This window comes from Cervus elaphus, chromosome 26, assembly GCF_910594005.1.
Source record: "Cervus elaphus chromosome 26, mCerEla1.1, whole genome shotgun sequence".
In the NCBI taxonomy this organism is placed as follows: domain Eukaryota; kingdom Metazoa; phylum Chordata; class Mammalia; order Artiodactyla; family Cervidae; genus Cervus; species Cervus elaphus.
Window position 1 is genome coordinate 46,761,484 of NC_057840.1, and position 20,617 is coordinate 46,782,100.

At 48.9% G+C, this 20,617-nt stretch overlaps 1 protein-coding gene across 2 annotated transcripts in view; it reads right to left on the reverse strand.

Annotated features, from left to right (window-relative positions):
* PDE10A (phosphodiesterase 10A) overlaps positions 1 to 20,617 on the reverse strand; it is a 341,777-nt gene that overhangs the window by 258,050 nt on the left and 63,110 nt on the right. Inside the window, exon 1 of one of the 2 annotated variants that reach the window (XM_043887945.1) lies at positions 506 to 1,907. The exons of the other annotated variant lie outside the window; for it this stretch is intronic. Within the exon in view, the coding sequence (XP_043743880.1) occupies positions 506 to 1,391 (886 nt within the window). The 5' untranslated portion in view covers positions 1,392 to 1,907. Of the gene's footprint in view, positions 1 to 505; positions 1,908 to 20,617 lie in introns of those variants that run through there. 2 annotated transcript variants of the gene reach the window in all.

Here is a 20,617-nt window from a genome sequence, read left to right on the forward strand (position 1 = left end):
CTGGAACAGGGTCGCAGTGGGGCCCGGGGTAGCCAGGCCGGACCGCGACACCGAGCCCGGGGAACCGCCAGTGCCTCCACCTTGGGGAGCGCGGGGTCCCGGGGTCCTGGCCTGTCCTCCTCCAGCCGGTGGACGCAGCGGGCGAGACCCCCCGGAGGAAGGAAGCGCCTCTGCTCCAGCCAAGTGGCCCCAGGCTTAAGAGAGAGGAGCCGGTGTCCGTGGTGCGGGAGTTGATAGCAGACGTGCAGGGCAAGCGTGGCCAGAAACAGCCCCGGGGGCCCGAGGCGGGCAGCAGGTCCCGTCCCAAGCGCGCGGCTCCCGCCGCCCTCCCGGCTCACCCTTCCCCGCAACACGAGGAGCCTGGGGAAGCCCGCGGTTCCGGGCTGGCCGAGTCCCCCGCCCCTCCAGAGAAGCCCACCACCGGCCGGCCGCCCAACGCCCCCCCGGCCGGCCACACACACCCGGCCCGCCGCCCGCCGCGGGGAACGCGGAGCCTGGCACTTACTGGGGCTCAGGAAACACTCCGTCAGCCTTCGGAAGCAGCTCGCATTATTAGAAGGTCCATCTTCCATGTCGGAGCCGAAGAGCAGCGGGAACGCGGCGGCGAGCGCGGCGCCGGGGCCTCGGGGCCGCCGCGCCGTTCGGCCGCCGCCGCCCGGGCTGGGACCGGGACCGTGAGCGGGGCAGCCCCCGCCGGCGCCCGGGAAGCCGCGGGAGCCCGCGCGGGGGGCGGCCGGGCCGAACGGGAGCCGGGGCGGCGGCGGCGGCGGCCGGGGCCCGGCACGGGCCGAGAGCAGCAAGCCCCGGAGCGCGGGGGAGAGGAAGAGCCGCCGCCGCCCGCCGCCGCCGCGGTGACTCCTGCTGGGGGGGACGCTCAGGGGAGCCGCCTCTTGTCCTCTGCCGCCGCCAGCATCGCCGCCGCCTCCTCGGGCCGCCGCCGCCGCCGCCGCCGCTGCGCCCTCCCTTCCTGGGAGACGCGCGGGGAGGTGGAAGGCAGATGAGGAGGGGAGAAGAGAAGGCGGGGGTTGGGGGGGCGGCGGCCAGAAGTAAAAGGAAGATGGAGCGGAGGCGCGGACCGGGGAGGAGAAGGCGAGCGCGAAGGGAGCGCGCGCTGCGACCCAGCCGCCCCCGCCGCCGCGCGCAGACAGGGCGCCGGGGCCCCCCGGGGGGCTGGCGCGGCCAGCGGAAGAGGGGGGCGGGAGCGGGGACCAGGCGCGCTCGGCCGGGCCGCGGCCAGGCGGCTCGGGGGCCGGGCCCGGGCCCGCTGCGCTCCTCCCGCCGGCGGCGCTGCGCCCGGGCTCCGGGCGGAGTTTGCCGGAGCCGGGCTCGTCCCCCGCCGCGGGCAGGGGGGCCTGGGGGCGGGGAGCGAGTGGCTTTTCGGGGCTGGCCATGGCCCCCCCTCCTCCTCCTGGGGCTGCGGGTGGGGGCTGGCCCCGGGCGGGAGGGGCGCGCGACGGGCCGAGACTCCGCGGGCTCCGCCCCCGCAGGGCCAGCCCTCCGGGGCCGGTCGGCCCGATCGTCAGTCTAGTCCTCCTCTCCGGTCTTCCGCGCCCGCTCGGCCCAGTCTTCACATCGTATTCCGCATGGGGGGCGGGAGGACCCGGGGCCCGGAGGGCGAGTCCCCCGCGGCGGCGCCTGGCTGCCGGCCGGCGCGCACAATCGGCGTGCTCCCGGCGGGCGAGGGGCGGCGGAGACGCTGCCTGCAAGCGTGGCGTGGTCTGTGCGCGCTCCGGTGGTGGCTGAGCCTCAGCGACTGCTCGAAAGCAGCGGAGAAAAGCGCCGCAGTGCCGCTGCCCGTGGAGGCGGCGGCGGCGGCTGCAGAAGACGCCCACTGGTGGAGCCGAGGCGCCCCACGCCGCAGCCGCCCGCGCCCCCACAGCGCGCCCCGCAGCTACTTGGCCCCCCGGGGCCAGGTCCCACGCCCCGGCGGCTCCCGGTGTCCAGGGTGCGCCCCAGGCCCGGGCGGGAGGGCCGAGCCACGCCTGGGTCTCTGCGAGGCGTCCTCACATCTGGGCCTGGTGTTACAGATTCGTGAAACCGCCGCCCTGCAGCTGCTCCAGCTGCGCACCGCCGGGCGAGCCCTGTCGGCCAGTCCCCTGCCCGAGCCCGGGCGCCCTCCCGCCGGCCGGCCCGCAGCTCCAACCGAACTGTGCTCACAACTCCCAGGAGAGTGCCAACTCAGACGTTGGGTTGGAATTTCTATCAAGGCTTACTGTTTCCAGTAAACTAGGGTTTAGCAAGCCAGCTCTTCCCCAGGACTCCCTTTCTGATACTCACTTTACAACGAACTTTATGTGCACAACCCAGTTTGCCCAGGTGAGGCCAGAGAATAGAAAAAGCAAACAAGTTCTGAGCCTTGAGTCCTCACCCTCGGCTTCCTCTGACCATGGCCCCCTCCCTCGGCTCCCAGCCCCAATCCAGACAGTTGCTACAGAGGGGAACTGTGTCGCCCAACGGGCGCTCTGAGCACAGAGCGGCCGCCAGAAGTTTGCCAAGTTGGAGAGCCGAGCGCCCGCCCGGTGCACAGGTGTCGGTGCCCGCCCGTCGCGTGCAGCGCGGTCACCGCAGCGCTGCGGGTCGGGGCTGGGGCGGCGAGCCGGCTGCCCCACGGCGAGACGGGCTGTCCAGACTCCCTGGCCTAGGTCACCTTCCCAGGACTGGGGCCGGCGTGCCGAAGCCCAGCTTCCGCGAAAGTCCAGGCGGTCACCTGAGCTAGAGGCGTGCGCGGCGATGCAGCCGCTCTGTGGCCGCAGGGCCGGGGGACCCCAGTGTGCGCCTGGCCCCGGGGTCTCTTCTAGCCCTCCGCTTTTTTTTTTTTTTTTTTTCCTCTCTGTCCAGTTCGGAGGGGTTTTTATCTTGAAACGTAATTTCTTCCCTAGTCTGCTTTTCCCCACTCGCATCCAAACGCCCACAGTGGAAAGGGGCATGTGTGTATTTGCACCAGACTGGGCAGGCAGGGCGCCCGGACGGCGGCGCGGCTCCGGTCCCCAGCAGGGTCCCCGGGCGTTTCCGCGACTGCCGGGTGGACTCAGAGTCGCTCCTAGCGCGCGCCAGCCCTGGCACTCGCTGGATCGGAATTCCTCACTTTGCGGAACCAGCAAAAGATTCCGGTGGCTCTTACCTTAGCTGGGGGTGGAGGGGGGTGGAATTTGCCTGCCCTATTTGATTGGGTTTTTTTTTTTTTTTGGCTTAGAAAGAACCGAAACGGGCCATGCCGCGCAGCCGGGTGTCCCGCAGCCTCCAGGCCGACGCGGCTGGCTTCGTAACACCTGTTACTCTCCCGAGAGTCGGGGACCCGCGCGCGCGGCGCCCTCGGCCCCGCGGGAAGGGTCTCCCTAGCTGCCCGGCGGTTTGGGGAGGACGCGTTTCTCCTGGAAGGGTTCACTGTTCTTTCTTCTACAGGCAAAATGCTTCTGCGTGTCCTTTAGGTTTCTTCGGTTGCCTTTTTGGAGTCATTAAAGTGACTTTCCTGTTACAAGAAAATGTGTCTTTAGTTTGAATAGAAGCCATCGGAGCGCCGGGCACAGGGCGCGGGGAGGAAAACATCAAATATGTGTTCTTTTGGGTCTTCGTTAAATCAAGACACAAACTTTAGGGTGTTCAATAGCCCTCTTCTGAAATCAACTTCTTTCTACTTTTCTTCCTTCTTTTCTCCAGCGAATGGCTGGAAAGCACACACTTCCCGTACCAATGAAAAATGCCAGAGCCTGACAACGGAAAAGGAACAGGTTGAGGAGGAGCTTACTGATTATTGATTATATCTGTTAAGTGTCCTCCTTACTTAATACTGGAGGGCACTTCTGTTAATGTAAATCCAATAGGCGCCCAGCCACTGCTGCTTCTTCATGAAATATTTAGTCAAAGATTTAAATCACAAACACACAACCTTAACAGCAGCCGTCACTCACCCCTGCGTTCAGGTGTTGCGACACCTGCAGAATGCCGTTTCTTGCAGACTCTTTTCCTTCGCTTTGAGTCTCCTTAGTGATGTCTCAGGAGAAGAGTGGGACTGAACACTCCTCACCCCAAATCTTTCAGGAATAAACAGGTGGGCTCTATTAAGTGAGCTCTCCATTCTGATAGCCCTCATAAAACCTGAAACTTAGTTACATGTCAAAATGTTATCAGATCACAATACAATTTAAGCACAACTGAAATGAGGAGCTGTAATTCCAAGAGCAGAGGAAGAACCACTGCCAAAATTCACCCCACTACCACGTACTCTCGAAGGAATGAACAGTGTCCTTCCTTCTCAGGTGAAGATACGCCAGTCCACACTGCAAAGAATGAAAACTGAAAGAGTGTTAGGGGGTCAGCTAACACCAGGAAGGGTGCCAAGATCATGATGCTCACTACTCGTAGCTCAGCATTTTAGAATATAAAACACTCCCCTCTGCCCTTTATGAAGGAAAATCATCAAGAAAGAAATTTATATTGATAATGAAGCCTAATATTAGTGGACCTGTGCAACCACAAGCATACTTTAATTCTCTAAGAATTCTTCTATATGTTATTTTAAAAGTAGTTTAGTTATATATTAATTTTAGTATTTTATGCATAATAATTCATATATAGAGGAAAGAATATCTGCCTGATTATTATCTAATTTGAAAGATATGTTCATAAAAACATTTTAAAGCATGGCTCAAGGAAGAGACTAAGAAATGGTAAAATGTAGAAATGGTAAAATGTTGGTTTTTCTCATAAAATTATAAAATTTCTTTATAAGTTAACCATGCACCTCTTTTATAAAAGTTAGGTACAATAAGTATGATTAATATTTTATGAATGCTGTGATCAACATGTGGGCCTGTATCTCAATTGATTTTATTTTACAACTTTTAATATTAGTGCTTACAGCTATAAAAATTCACAGTACTAATTCTTGAATAATCTGTTTTTTTCTTTTCAAATGCTAGTAACCTTTCTTTATAAAGATATAAGACACAGGTTGATAAAATACTAAACTTGTCTATTTATACAGATAGTCTATAAAAGGACATTCTTTTTTTAATTTTTCTGACATTTAAAATACAGTTATCTGAGCAAAATAATTTACAAGCAAGTGTCTATTGCTCCCAAAGGTAGTAGAAATATGTGGGTTTTACATGTCAGACTTTTCCATTTAATTGTTACAAAATTATCAACATGTATCATATCACACAAGCTCTCTGCACTCTAAGAAGATAATTTATTCCTTGTCTGGCATGTTAAAACTGGAGTCCAGCTGCCAGGCACTAATTCATGCCCTCCCAAGCCCACCAAATCTCTCACTAGAGTTTTAAGCATTTCTTTCTCAAAGCCTCCTTTCATTTTTCTCATCTCCAATCCATCATAGCTTTGTTGTCTCCTGGAACTAATGTATTTTATCTGCGTATATGAATGTGTTACACTAAACCTCTTAAAAAATTTAATGCACATAAAATTTGCATTGACAATTCTACTTTAAAGAGTCTGATATCTGAAGTTATGCTTCTCTCACTACTTGTAATCTATAGCAGAGGCCAGCACACAAGAGGCACTCAGTGTTTGCTCCCCTACCTGTCACCTCACGCCACCTGATTACAAACTTCCGGTAGCACTGATGGTAACAAATCTTGACTACAGAGAAGCATGCATTCTTACAGTACTATTGTAGTCAGGCCTATTTCTTAAAAGGGCATTACAATTTCAGCAAGAACAATTTTATTACAAAGTCAATACACTGAATGGGACAGCCTTGAAAATAGACTGGAGTTGATAAAACCAACTCCTTCAGCCCTAATATTCCTAAAACTGCAGATTAAATTATTTTATGAACTCAAACAAATTAACTATAAAACAAACTACATTTTAGTATTGCTTTGTGTTATAAAACAACTAAAAACTAGTTGCTATTCTTCACTAAAACAATGCCAAAATGGTGCTTAATTTTCAATTAGGGAATGTTTTTGAGAACTGGCCAATTGTTAAAACATTAATATTCCAAATAAATCTCCTTAAGTATCCATCCATACCTTCTGAAAGGGGGATTCAGCATATTTCTTGGTGAATAATAAGATCCAGGTAGAAGTTTTCATCAATCAAAAGCAAAACACTAATTCCTCATGAAAATAAGCTCTGCTTGAGGGCTGTGAGTATCCAGCCCCTGGGGCTTCCCTGCTGGCTCAGGCAGTAAAGAATCTGCCTGCAATTGGAGAGACCTGGGTTCGATCCCTAGGTCAGGAAGATCCCCTGTAGGAGGGCATGGCAACCCACTCCAGTATTCTTGCCTGGAGAATCTCATGGATAGAGGAGCCTGGTGGGCTACAGTCCACGGGGTCACAAAGAGTTGGACATGACTGAATGACTTCACTTTCACTGCGTTCATCTAGCCCCTAGGAGACTGGTGGTAAGAGGCCTGTTGAGGTTAAACAATTAATACTAAGTTTCTGTGATAATCCTATGAGCATAACTACATTTTGAAGATACTGCCATTTTGAAAATATTGAGTCACTTCAGAAGCCCACTGAGATTCACAAAATGCTGAGGCAGTCTTCACTTCGCAAAAGCACCCAAAGTAGAATACAACCCTGAGTTCTGGTTAAACGATCAACGCTTTCGCTGAACTTTCACAGGTCAGATGTATCAGTTTCCTCTGAGGCTGTCTTAAGAGTCAAACAGAAAACTTAATAAGAGAATCCTATACATTTATATATAATTATATAAGTAAAAGACCTAAACAAAAGGAACACTTCTCAAAGAGAGCCAAGGTCAATTTAAAGCATTGAAGCAGAAAGTGACTGTGGCGGCAACTGCGGATAAGTAAGACAAGCTAGGGAACGGCTTAAATCTCCTGACCCCTACGACCACCTTATATACAGACAAGCAGAGAGTTTCATAGATGGTTGTCAAAATTCCTAATAAGTGTGTTCCCCCGGGGGAGGCGCACCTTGCTTCCACACAAATGATTGTTGTGATATTTGAACTGTGTGTTGTCAAGGTCATTTGAAACAAGCAGGTCTTCATCTGTGGCTTGAGAATCCTTTCCTTGCAAACATTATTTTAATGGCCACATTTTACAATGAGACTTGTCCTTTATACAAGGGGACACGGTGCAGTTAAGAGAAAAAAAAGCAAAATAGTTGATTCCGAGATTTGTCTCGAAAGTAAGAATCAAAATGGCTCATTCAATCCAGAGAATGCATTCCTTTCTGTTCATCTCAAAACAAAAACCCAGCAAAACACAAAACCCATGGCTCCTGGCCTGGGGCACACACGCCCGGATCTGGAGCAGGACTGGCAGGCCTTTAAGGGTGGGCAGCAGAGGCCGTGGCCGTTCCCACGGGCGAGCGGCTCGGGCCGTGACTGACCAAGACTGGTTTCTCCTGAGCTCCTCTCGGGAAAGCCCCCAAAGGGAAAAGGAGACGGAGAGAAAGGCTGGTGCAGCCACCAAGGGCACCGCGCACACAGTTCTCCCCGGTCCGGGTTTCAGGACACAGACGGCCCTTGTCCGGACGATCGCAGCCCTCCTCACACACACACCATCCTGTGTCTGGAAAAGCTACATGTTGTGAATTATCACTGAGGCGGAGTGAAGTGAAATCGCTCAGCTGTGTCCAACTCTTTGTGACCCCAGGGACTGTAGCCCACCAGGCTTCTCCGTCCATGGGATTCTCCAGGCAAGAGTACTGGAGTGGGTTACCATTTTCTCCTCCAGAGGATCTTCCCCACCCAGGGATTGAACCCGGGTCTCCCGCATGGTAGGCAGATGCTTTACCGTCTGAGCCACCGACTTTGCATATTAATTGTTTTGAAAGGACCCTTACCACAAAAAAAAAAAAAAAAAGGACTCATAGAAGCCAAAAAGTAAGCAACCTTGTTTTTTTAGCCACAGTTGTCTGTGTGACCTGACGGGGAGCCAGAGACCCATGCTTGAAGGAAGAGAAAGCTGAGACAATGCATCTTCCGTAACCTCTGGACACTTGCACTTTGGCTGGTTGAGATGCAGGGGTTTAATAACTTTGCTTTATCTTCTGTACTAACTCACATTGTAGTCATCAACAAAAGCAATGGCAGAGTGCCCTTTCCTTCCCAAGGAGCTCTTTGGCAGGACCCTTGTTTCAGACAGAGGGGAGGAAAATACTATGGGCCAGAGTCTGGAGGCCCCAAGTTCAAATCTGGCCCTTTGCGACCCTAGGCGTCTGGGTAGACTGTTGCCATCTGCTGCTGTGTGTGAAGGGCTTCCCCAGTGGCTCGGGGGTGAGGAATTCACGTGCAGTGCAGGAGCTGCGGGAGACACAGGTCCATCCCTGGGTCGGAGAGACCCCCTGGAGAAGGGTGTGGCAGCCCGCCGCAGTGTTCTAGCCTGGAGAATCCCCAGTATTCCAGTCTGAAGAATCCCATGGACAGAGGGGCCTGGCAGGCTACAGCCCATGGGGTTGCAAAGAGTTGGACATGACTGAAGTGACTTGGCACACACGTACGGTGTATGTGAAAATTCCTTTCTCCTTCTCCCTCTAGGACTCCATTCTGGCAGAGATTTTCACAGGAAGTTTCCAGAAATCTGCGCGCAGGAGTCCTGAGCCCCTGGCGCAGGATTCCACACGCTGCCTGTGCGCCAGGCTCTGCTCAGGCGCTCAGTCGTGCCCGACTCCCTGAGACCCACGGCCTGTGGCCCGCCAGCCTCGTCTGTCCAGGGGGTTCTCCAGGCAAGAGCCCTGGAGGGGCTGCCTGTCCCTTCTCCAGGGGATCCCCCTGAGCCAGGAATCCACCCAGGTCTCCTGCACTGCAGGGGGATTCTCTACCAGCTGAGTTACCGGGGAAGCCCCACACTCCGCTACTGGTGTTCACAGTAATCCTACGTAAGAACGTGTGTCCCATTCAAATAACCCATCATCACTTCTATTGGTAACAAACCCCAACTATGTAGCACATCAAGCCTAGCTGAAAAAATAAACAAAAAAGCCACGTATGTCCCTAACTGGAATTCCCCGTAATAGATCTCCATTTTTCTTTTCTTTAGCTTGCTGCGCCCTGAGAGCTTCTGGCTGAGGGACATACCTCTGGCCAATCAGGCAACTGCCATCTTTGCAGAAGATCACACCAAGGCTCAGTGGCCCTAAGTAATCTGTTGGCTTTGCCTTCCACGTCATACTGGTCCTTTCTAGGGGCCCAGCTGGCCCAAGCCCGAGACGGTGCGCCTGTCACTGACGGGGCAGGCAGGGAGCATCCGTTTCAGCCGCGCCACCTGCCAGGCGGCCAGGAAACCGCTCTGCCACGCAGGGTGGCTGGGGTGGCTCGTGGGGCCTCAGCCACAGACCGCTTCGATGGGCAAGTCCCAGCACCCTCTGTGTCGCCTCTGTCCATCCCCTCCTCCCACAGGGAGCGCGGGTGGGCCTCTGGTCCCGACGTGGGCCTCTCGATCTGAAGACGGAGTAGAGGTGGACATATGTGGCGTCCAGACCTAACACACTTCTTAACGCGAGTCACCAGGAAGTGCATGTGAGTGAGATACAGGAAACAAAGGGTGGCTTCAAGGCAGTGACATCACAGTCACCACTCGGCTGCTCTTCCATCCGCAGCATAGAGTCCTTACCACAGGGGCACTGAGGAAAATAACAGAACATCGCTAACTCAGATTCAACTCATTGACAACAGAAGTTTAGAAATGTTAACGTGCGTTCTGAAAAGTTCTCCTACTTCGTTTGAAAAGGTGGAATTGAACATTAAAACCAAGTTTAAAATGACTATGACTTTTATCTGATAATCTTACATAATTGCAAATAAGTCGAGATATAGTCACCTTAATTAAAATCCGTGTGTTCCCCGTGGGCACCTTATATCTCGGTTCTGGAATTAACCAGAAGCAGTGGCAATGTTTTTAGGGAAGCTGCCAAGGTCAGAGCTGGTAGAGAGGACGTACAATCCCTGGTCTCTTAGAATACCCCAAACCTCCAGCACTACACATGCTTTAGGTGAGGAACAAGAATGGGGATAAACGTAAAACAAGCTGAGAAGTTACAGTCGGGTGGGGCCCACTAGTTGAACTGTGGGAGGGTCACACTGGATGAAACAGACCTTGATCACATTACAGTTTCCCGGTGTCTGTTGACCACGTTCCTCTACCTTCTTGCTAACTGCTGGAGTCTTAACACGTGGACACTGTACACCCATGGCCTGCCTTTCACACTGCTGTTGTTTGGTCGCTAAGTTGTGTCTGACTCTTTGCGACCCCAGGGACTGCAGCACGCCAGGCTTCCCTGTCCTTCACTATCTCCCGGAGTTTGCTCAGACTTAGGTCCATTGAGTCAGTGATGCCATCCAGCCATCTCATCTTCTGTCACCCTCTTCGCCTCCTGCCTTCAATCTTTCCCAGAATCAGGGTCTATTCTGATGAGTTGGCTCTTCGCATCAGGTGGCCAAAGTATTGGAGCTTCAGCATCAGTATCAGTCCTTTCAATGAATATTCAGGGTTGATTTCCTTTAGGCTTAACAGGTTGGTTCTCCTTGCAGTCCAAGGGATTCTTCAAGAGTCTTCTCCAACACCACAGTTCGAAAGCATCAATCCTTTGGTGCTCAGCCTTCTTTATGGTCCAACATACATGACTACTGGAAAAACCATAGCTCTGACTATATGGATCTTTCTTGGCAAAGTGATGTCTCTGCTTTTTAATATGCTGGTTAGACTTGTCACAGCTTTTCATTCAAGGAACAAGCGTCTTTTAATTTCATGACTGCAGTCAGCATTGGCAGTGATTCTGGAGCTCAACAAAAGAAAATCTGTCACTTTCACATTATCCTACTCTGGTAAAGAGATGGATTTCATAGGTTTTCAATGTATCACTGTTAAATCATCCTGAAGAAGAAGATCACTGTTTTTGAAGAACAAAAAGTAAATGAGGACTCCGCTGGCGGCACAGTGGATGAGAATCCAACCTGCCAATGCAGGGACATGGGACCCACTCCCTGTCCAGGAAGACCCCACACGCCTTGAAGCAAGAAAGCCCAGGCGCCACAACTACTGCACCCACGCTGCAGAGCCCGTGGGCCGCAACTCCCAAAGCCCACTCGCCGAGAGCCCAGGCTCTGCAACAAGAGAAGCCACCCGGTGAGGAGCCTCCTGCAACCAGAGAAAGCCCGTGCACAGCAGCGAAGACCCACAGCAATCAAAGATGAAAGTAAAAAGTAAATGGTCTTTGCTTACAAATTCCCAGGGCCTCTCTGTTTTTCTGAATATCAGCCCATGATAGGCTACAGAGAAACACTCTTCCAATCTTTTTAAACTATTTTGATTAAATTTCCCTAACCCTCGTTTCCCGAGACTGGTAGATTTGGTGGTGTTATGTTTTCAGGATCCAATGAGCCTGACACCCCGGGGTGACCACAGAGGACACGGAACCCCTGAGGAGCAGAGACTGGTGACAGCTACCGGTGCCCCCTGAACCCGAGGACCGGCGTGCGCCATTCACACAGCCCCTGAGAGCCGAGTCAGGCCAGGGGGAGAGCGCAGATGGCTGGTTCCGCCCCCTTCGTGTGGGCCATTTTCTGTGTCTCTCCATGAATGTGTTACTACGGCTGCTCTCAAACACTCGGTTAATTTACCCCCATAACTGCTCATAACAGCTCTCCAAGGTGACTTTTATGGGCTAGGAATTAGGCCCATTTTGTAGATTTTGCACGTGGATTATAAACCTGATGAAAGGCAGCTACAGAAGGCAAATTAGAGCCTTTGATTTCCCTTTTAGATATATAATGTGTGCTTTATTCTCCAAAGCAGGATGTCTGCATTCAGTATTTCCAAGTTTTTGTGTTTATTATAGTTAGATCATTTTAAAGAGGGCTCAGTTAATATGCTCCTCTGATATAAAAGCAAGCTTAAGCATAAAATAGCCCAATTTTCTATAGCTGGGTTTTTAAGTATACATGCTATGAAAATCTATCCATTTGTTTTCAGTCAAATCTTATTTCTTAAGTAACCATAAAATACAGGTGAAGTCTGATTTAATGTTTTGAACTCTGATTTAAAGAAGTTCAGTGTAAATAAGTTTTCAGGAGATCAATGCAAGGAGGTTAGGGTTAGGGCTAGGGTTAGATCTATAATCTAACTAAAAATATCCCTTTATTGATCTGTTTGCTTGTCTGTTTTTGGCCGGACCTCAGCTTCTGGAATCATAAATCCCTGACTCGGGATCACACCTGGCCCTGGGCAATGAAACTGTCCTAACTACTTGACTGCCAGATAATTCCCTAGAATATCCCTTTGAATCCTGCATTTAGAACCTGATTCAAATTATAAAAAAGAAGATTTCCACAAAGTTTATCAGAAAATCATTAATTGCATAAAGGTATCCATTACCCATCTATATCTCCTGGATCACTGTCCAAAGCAAGGGCTTTTAGCTTGACCAAAGCCTTTTAACAAAACTCCAGCAATCCACTGTGGCCGCTGGAGTCTCGTCTGTACTGAATACGAGAGTCTCCTTTCCCCTTCCCTTCACAGAGAATTAAAATAAGGTAAGAGTGGTGGGCTTACGCTGATCAAGGCAGTTAAACTTGGAACTAAACACTTAGCGTGTCCCAGAACTGTCATTTCTAGGTGGATTCATCTAGGATACAGTTACTGAGCACAGTATAACTCTGAAGAAACTATAATTAGTGGGGGAAAGAAATTAATTTTTCAAATCTTTCATTTGGCTTATAAAATCACATTTCACTCTAAAACATTAAAGGGCAGAATTACCATCACAATTCCTTGGCACTGTGAGGGCGCTGCTGGGCTAGTTCAGGCCAGACGGGCACGGTCTGTGGAGTCTGCTTGGGAGGGCAAACCTTAACTGGAAAGTAAAAGTGTAGATTCACAATCACAAAATACAGATGCAAAGTTCTGTAATAATAGAAAAATCCAAACTCCTGCCTCTAAAAAGCCCAAATCAGTGGCAATGCGTGAGCTCTGAGTGGCGAAGAATTTAAAGAGGGTCTAAAAATCATGGTCTATCTGCTGAATAAGCAGTCACCAGGCACAGCACAGCTCTGACGAAAATATAACTTTATCAGTAGATGAAGGAGATGAAGGAAGGGACTAGCACGTGCACCATCACAGGCGAACGTAACTCAAGACTCCATACTGTGGGCAGACTCCCCAGAGCGCATTTACAGGGAATTCAGTTTACAAAAGTCGAACCTACAACCCTACTTTGAAGCACACTATTCCAAAATAAGAAATGCAAAGCAGTTAAACAGTTTTCATTGCTCTCTTTCCATACCATAGCAGGTTTGGCTTCCCTAGACCAACGTATTGAATAGCTTCTTTCTCAAGTTTGAAAGATGATGGCTAGCGCCCAGGTCCTCAAAGGGTAGGAGTTACTATACTGTGGCGGCAAGAGGACCCCTCCAGAGGTCCTGAGATCCCACCCTCAACTCAAGCCTCTTCGGTCACTTCCTGTTTCAAAGAATCAGTTTCAATATTGTAGTTTCTCTTATTGTATATGCTATTAGTTTCAGCTTTTCTGAATTATCTCTTTGCACTTTGCACTTATTGTCTAGTTTTTTTGTGATGTGTACTCAGCTCCTTTGTTTTCAGTCTTTCTTCTCTCATGTTGAAGTCATTTCCTTCCATGCATTTTCCCTGAGTTGCGCTTTCAGGGATCCCATGGTCTTCAAAATAAAATAATCTCCTTTTCACATGTTTCTAGATTTCTAATTTCAGTTTTAACATCCTCTTTGATAAACAGGTTATACAGAAGTGTGCTTGTCCATTTCCAAGTAGCAAAGAATATTTTCAGCCACATTATTATCGTTTTTTAACTTTTTTGACTATAGTAAAAGAATGTGATAGTGATATAGGATCACTATATAATATACTGATATAGTAAATATAGTGATATAGTAAATAGTGATAGTGATATAGTGATATAGTAAAATCTCTGATTTTACATTTAAAGTGTTCTTTGCATCCATGTATACGCTCAACTTCTATAAAGATATGGTGGGGAAGAGGAATCTGAGCTGGGCAGACTTGTGTCTTTGTTGGAGAGACGAACTGGCCAAGTTCAAACTGCTTACACCTCCTTCCAAGTGTGTGTCTCTGAACAAAACACAGAACTTCTCTGAGCTTCATTTTCCATCGTCAAAGTGGGAACAATAGTATTCACGTCCTAACGTTACAGTGAGAATTATGGAGGACTCTGTGTGTAAAATGTCTCACATGGTGCCTGGCAAGTCATATGCGTGCAACAGACAGGAATACTATTAAGAAAAAAGGAAAAGAAAGAAACTGGTCTCAAGTCAGCAGAGCCCGAATTTGAAGCCTGGATCTGCCACACCCTGGCAGCGCTTCCAAGTCATCTTAGACGTAACTGTGAGGATTAACTGTGAGGATTCAGAGCGAAAATGCGTGCCTGGCACAGGGCCAGCGCCCACGACAGGGACCTGCTATTTTTCTTAGAGTCATAAAATGAGACAACTCAGGCTGAACCACCTTTTTAGCTAACGAGCGCTGAGCCTAACTGGTGATCCTTGAAGGCCTTCCCAGGCCAAAGAAAACCAGTGATCTTGTCACAAAAGGACAGAAGCCACCAGGCCTCAAAGTGCCCAGAGAAGGCTCCTCAGAACAAGACCACGGAGAAAAGTGCAGCCGCTCTGTCAGCACCTGTCACACTAACTTCCAGCGCCAGTTAGGGGATTTTTCATGTGTTTTGTGGGCGTCTCTCAGGCCCGTTCTCAAAGCTCGGGGACGTGTGGTTCCATTCTGTCTCTTCCTCATCCCCTCAGCTCGCAGCCTCCTCCCTGAGTCTTGGTTTTCTCCGCCCAGGTGCCCACAGCCCACACCAGCCCACCGCACCCAGGGCCTTTTCTTCTGGGAAAACTGAGCAAAACTGTCAAGCCTGAGCTTTTAGAGTAAGTCATCTTGGTGATAAGAAGAGAGGTGAAGATATCAAGAGAATTTGATATTAGAAAAATCACCGGTTTTCTGTACTTCTCTGTCTGCCCCAAAACTATGTCTATACTTTTAATATGAATTTGCTATTCTGCAAATGGGCAACTCTTTTCATATGCTTTTGAAACCCTACGATTTAAGCATCTGCTTTGTTTGCTTGCTTCTGTTTGGAAAGACATGGATTAAGCAAAAGGACCAAACCACAGAACTTTGCATCTCATCACTGTAAAGCGTAAATAAAATTAGACTACATGCTGGCCAGTCATTAGCAGTGCTATCCATGCCTGGGTCTAAAGTCAGGGTTTGTTTTTATTTGATAAGACTAAAGTATATTATTCTGTGAGTATTTTCTGCGTATTGAGAAGGGGAAAGAAATCTTTCGGTATTTTTTAGTTCAAATTTTTTCTTGAATGATTTACATTCTATATTTAGTTAAAATAAGATCATTTCTAAAATCAAATGAACAAATACGCTCAGGGTGCTCATGTGTGCGGATGCCCCAGAGGAGGTGTGCAAGGAAGAGAACTGCCATCTCTTCCCAGGTGGCCTCAGTCAGGCCAAGGAAACCCGGAAACACTGGGGGAGGGATGTGGGGGCAGCCGACCACCAGCTCTGGCGCCACACTGGGACATCCCTCATGTGCTCAGTCAACAAACACTAATGGGGTGTCTGCCACCCACCAGGCATTATTCGAGACACTTGGGATACCTGAGTGAACCAAGCAGATAAAACCCCCTGCCCTCACGAAGCACATACTCCGGGATGGAGAATAAAAAGCGATAAATGTCACAGATAAGTAGACTGGACAGCGGCAGCTGCGGTGGGAACGAGGGGCCGGCGCTGGTGACTGTCAGCAGCAGCCGGGCGGGGCTCACTGAGAGGCTGAGATGTGAGTCACGACTTGGCGGAGGTGAGGGTGAGCCTGTGGGCGTGGGGAGGGGAATACTCCGGGGAAAGACTGCCTGCGGGCCCCATGAAGACAGCGCGCGCGGCTTCTCCAAGGGAGCCAGGCGGTCAGAGTGCCAGGAGAGGACTCGAGGCAGCAGCGGCGGGGGGCAGCAGGGGACAGCCACCAGGTCCTGCAAGCTGTTTGGGCCATTGGCCTTGGTCTTCCTTCTTCATGAAATGGGGAGACTTGGGTGGGCTCACATGATCTGACTTTTGTTTTTAAAAAATATTACCTACATTTCATGTATATTTTTTCCCCTGAATTGTTCTGGAAGGATGGAGGCGCCAGGAGCCTGGCAAAGTGGTGATCCACAGCTGTGCCCCCTTTCCTGTGTGTCAGGACAGGTCCGCAAGCTCAGGAGTGGATGAAAAAGTGAAAGTGAAAGTGAAGGTCACTCAGTCCTGTCTGACTCTTTGTGGCCCCAGGGAGTGTAGTCCATGGAATTCTCCAGGCCAGAATACTGGGGTGGGTAGAGTGGGTAGCCTTTCCCTTCTCCAGGGGATCTTCCCAACCTAGGGATTGAACCAGGTCTCCTGCACCGCAGACAGATTCTTTACCAGCTGAGCCACCAAGGAAGGCCAAGAATACTGGAGTGGGTAGCCTATCCCTTCTCCAGAGGATCTTCCTGACGCAGGGATCGAACCGGGGTCTCCTGCATTGCAGGCAGATTCTTTACCAGCTGAGTGGGTGGAAGCTGACCTCAAAGAGCCCTGAAGGTGAATGGGGGAGGGGCCTCAAGAGCCATCTCCTTCCATGGGACAGGTTACTAACTTATTCCCAAGAAATGGAACTGTTCCGATAACAACTTCCAAAAGAAAATTACAAGATCTGTCTTAAGTTATCCGCATTCTTCCTTCCTGCAGTGGTTCACTCTGTACATCCGTTTGCCTCCCCACAGTGCCCACATGTGTGGTCCGCATGGTGTAAGAAAGGCATCCTTTAGACGAGAGGAATACTGACGCTCACAGACGCTGATGCTCCCCTCTGTCTTTCTCCCCCTCAAGTAACCCCAACGCTTTTGGTTCTGCTTCTAAGGAGAACACTTCCCCAGGATCCTCTCCTTGTTGTTAAACCTTGTATTTAGACCTTGCTCTTTGGTATTTCCGGAGAATGTATCTGTGTTCTCTCTCACTAAGAGATACTACGAGATAACCTTTTGGGATTTTTTTTTTTTTAATTCAAACTGTAAGGGTGAGAGCACAAATTCTCACAGCAATTTTCCTTGTATTCCACAACACAGCTAGTAAAAATGGTCTCCACCCCCTACTCTGCTCGCCTCGCAGAAACAGTCTGTCTTATCCTACTCACTCTACGCCAGGCCCCAGTCCCGGCCATGTCCTTTGCGGAATGAGTCTCAAACCCTCTCTCCGCTGTGTTGGATCACAGCCCTCATCCACCCACACTCAACTTCTCCCTCTTTCTTTCTCCCTTTGTGCTAACAGGTTTTGCACATTAGCTCTTACCAAAAAATAAAAAAATTTTTTTAATTCTCTTTGAATGATAAATTAGCATGCACATTCCTATTCACACGTGGTGGAAATTCTATCCTAGCAACAGCCACCAAATTAACTGTCATCCACAAGGATCGGGTCTGTTTTCTTCTAGAAGGAGATTTAAAACAGTTAGCCAGACTTTTCCAGATTCTTTTATGTTAAGGAGTTCATTAGGAGAGAAAAGTGGATGAAAGGTTGTTCAGGGAAACAAATCCCATTGAAATGATCTGTTTGGAACTTCTGAATTTTTCCAAGTATATTTTGATAACATTCTGTATGAAAAACATTTTAATTATGGAGCATGTGGTCACTTCAGGTAACTGGCCTGGGGTGTTCAGATACAGCACCCTGTATCAGTCAGCTCAGCTGTACTCTGAACAACCTCATCAGGTAGGAAGAACAAAATGTGAAGGGATAAGAAAAGAGAGGTGGGTGAAATAATGTAGCTCTATTTAAAAACTAATTGAGGCAGGTAAATCTCAGCCCAAATAACCTGATCTTTTAAAAAAAAGGGGGGGGGGAGGGAAGGAGGAAGCTTCAAAGTTGATAAGGAAAAGATGTGAAGAACCTCCCCGAGTCTTCCTAACAAACCTAGAGACAGGTACGGGGTCAGGAAGGCTGCCTGGCAGCGGAAGTCTGGATTTTGATGAAGCTCTTACCTCTCCCAGGCTTGAGGGGCTGCCTCCTCCTCCTTCTGACAAAAACCCTCCAGAGATGCTGTCAACTAAGCTAGGCTCCCGAAGCTGTCCCAGTACAGGAGTGCCAAGGAAATACTTCACAGTCTCCTTAGGTATAAGGCTATTCTGTTTCACTTTGGACAAATATATCTAATGCAGTTGGACCTATGAAATTGCTGGTACTCAACTGGTTTTGCCCTGTAGAAATGGTATTTTACATGGTTGAGTTCAACCCTCTTTCACTTTAAAGACACAAGGTAACAGAGTTTCTCGAGTCTAATTTAGAGATACAGAGAGGAAAGTTTGGGAAGTGGCACTTCTGGAATGGGCTTCTTCTTACAGTCACCATGGACACCGTTAAGTTACTGCTGGGTACCTGCTGCAGGCAGTGTTGAGTGTTAGGTACCCCACTGGGTAGTGGGATGGAAACAAATAATTTTGGATCTTGTTCTTTGGTTTTTCTCCTAAGGAGTATAACACCTGACTGGGAGAAATGAAAAAACTCTACCATGAAATTTCTTCTCTAAGGTGTAGGGGGTAATACATTAATTCAGATGACTATTACATCTACTACTGTGGGCAAGAATCCCTTAAAAGAAATGCAGTTGCCCTCATAGTCAACAAAAGAGTCTGAAATGCAGTACTTGGGTGCCATCTCAAAAACAACAGAATGATCTCTGTTCACTTCCAAGGCAAACCATTCAATATCACAGTAATCCAAGTCTACGCCCCAACAACTAACACCAAAAAAGCTGAAGTTGACTGGTTCTGTGAAGACCTAGAAGACCTTCTAGAACTAACACCAAAAAAGATGTCCTTTTCATCATCAGGGACTGGAATGCAAAAGTAGGAAGTCAAGAGATACCTGGAGTAACAGGCAAGTTTGGCCTTGAGTACAAAATGAAGCAGGGCAGAGGCTAACAGAGTTTTGCCAAGGGAATACACTGGTCATAGCAAACACCCTCTTCCAACAACACAAGACGACTCTACAAATGGACATCACCAGATGGCCCAAACCAAAATCAGATTGATTACATTCTTTGTAGCCAAAGATGGAGAAGCTCTATACAGTCAGTAAAAACAAGACCGGGAGCTGACTATGGCTCAGATCATGAACTCCTTATTGCCAAATTCAGACTTAAATTGATGAAAGTAGGGAAAACCACTAGATTGTTTGGGTATGACCTAAATCAAATTTCTTACGATCATACAGTGGAAGTGACATAGATTCAAGGGATTAGATCTGAAAAACAGAATGCCTAAAGAAGTATGGACGAAGGTTCGTGACATTGTACAAGAGGCAGTAATCAAGACCATCCCCAAGAAAAAGAAATGCAAAAAGGCAAAATGGCTGTCTGAGGAGGCCTTACAAATAGCTGAGAAAAGAAGAGAAGCAAAAAGCAAAGGAGAACAGGAAACGCACACCCATCTGAATGCAGAATGTCAAAGAATAGCAAAGAGGGACAACAAAGCCTTCCTAAGTGAACAATGCAAAGAAATTGAGGGAAACGACAGAAGGGGCAAGACTAGAGGTCTCTTCAAGAAAATCAGAGATACCAAGGGAATACTTCATGCAAAGATGGGCACAATAAAGGACAGAAATGGTATGGACCTAACAGAAGCAGAAGATATTAAGAAGAGGTGGCAAGAATACATAGAAGAACTATTCAAAAAAGATCTTCATGACCCAGATAACCACGACAGTGTGATCACTCACCTAGAGTCAGACATCGTGGAGTGTGAAGTCAAGTGGGCCTTAGAAAGCATCACTACGAACAAAGCTAGTGGAGGTGATAGAATTCCAGTTGAGCTATTTCAAATCCTAAAAGATGATGCTGTGAAAGTGCTGCACTCAATACGCCAGCAAATTTGGAAAACTCAGCAGTGGCCACAGGGCTAAAAAGGTCAGTTTCCATTACAATCCCAAAGGAGGACAGTGCCAAATAATGTTCAAACTACCACACAATTGCACTCATTGCACATGCTAGCAAAGTAATGCTCAAAATTCTCCATGCTAGGCTTCAACAGTGTGTGAACCGAGAACTTCCAAATGTACAAGTTGGATTTAGAAAAAGCAGAGGAAGCAGAGATCAAATTGCCAACATCTGCTGGATCAGAGAAAAAGCAAGAAAATTCCAGAAAAACATCTACTTCTGCTTCATTGACTCTGCTAAAGCCTTTGACTATGTGAATCACAACAAACTGTGGAAAATTCTTAAAGAGATGGGAATACCAGACGACCTTACCTGCCTCCTGAGAAACTTGTCAAGAAGCAACAGTTAGAACCAGACTTGGAACAACACACTGTTTCCAAACTGGGAAAGGAGTACATCAAGACTGTATGTTATCACCCTGTTTATTCAACTTATATGCAGAATACATTATGCAAAATGCCGGGCTGGATGTAGCACATGTGTGTGTATGTGTGCATGTGTATATATGTGTGTGTGTGTGCATATGTGTGTATGCCTGTGTGCACCTGTGTATGTGTGTGCATGTGTGTGCTCAGGTATGTGTGCATGTATGTGTGTTCACGTGTGTGTGTGTGTGTGTGTGTGTGTATGTTTTCCCATAAAGCGGTGGTTGACTGGAGGATCTCTGA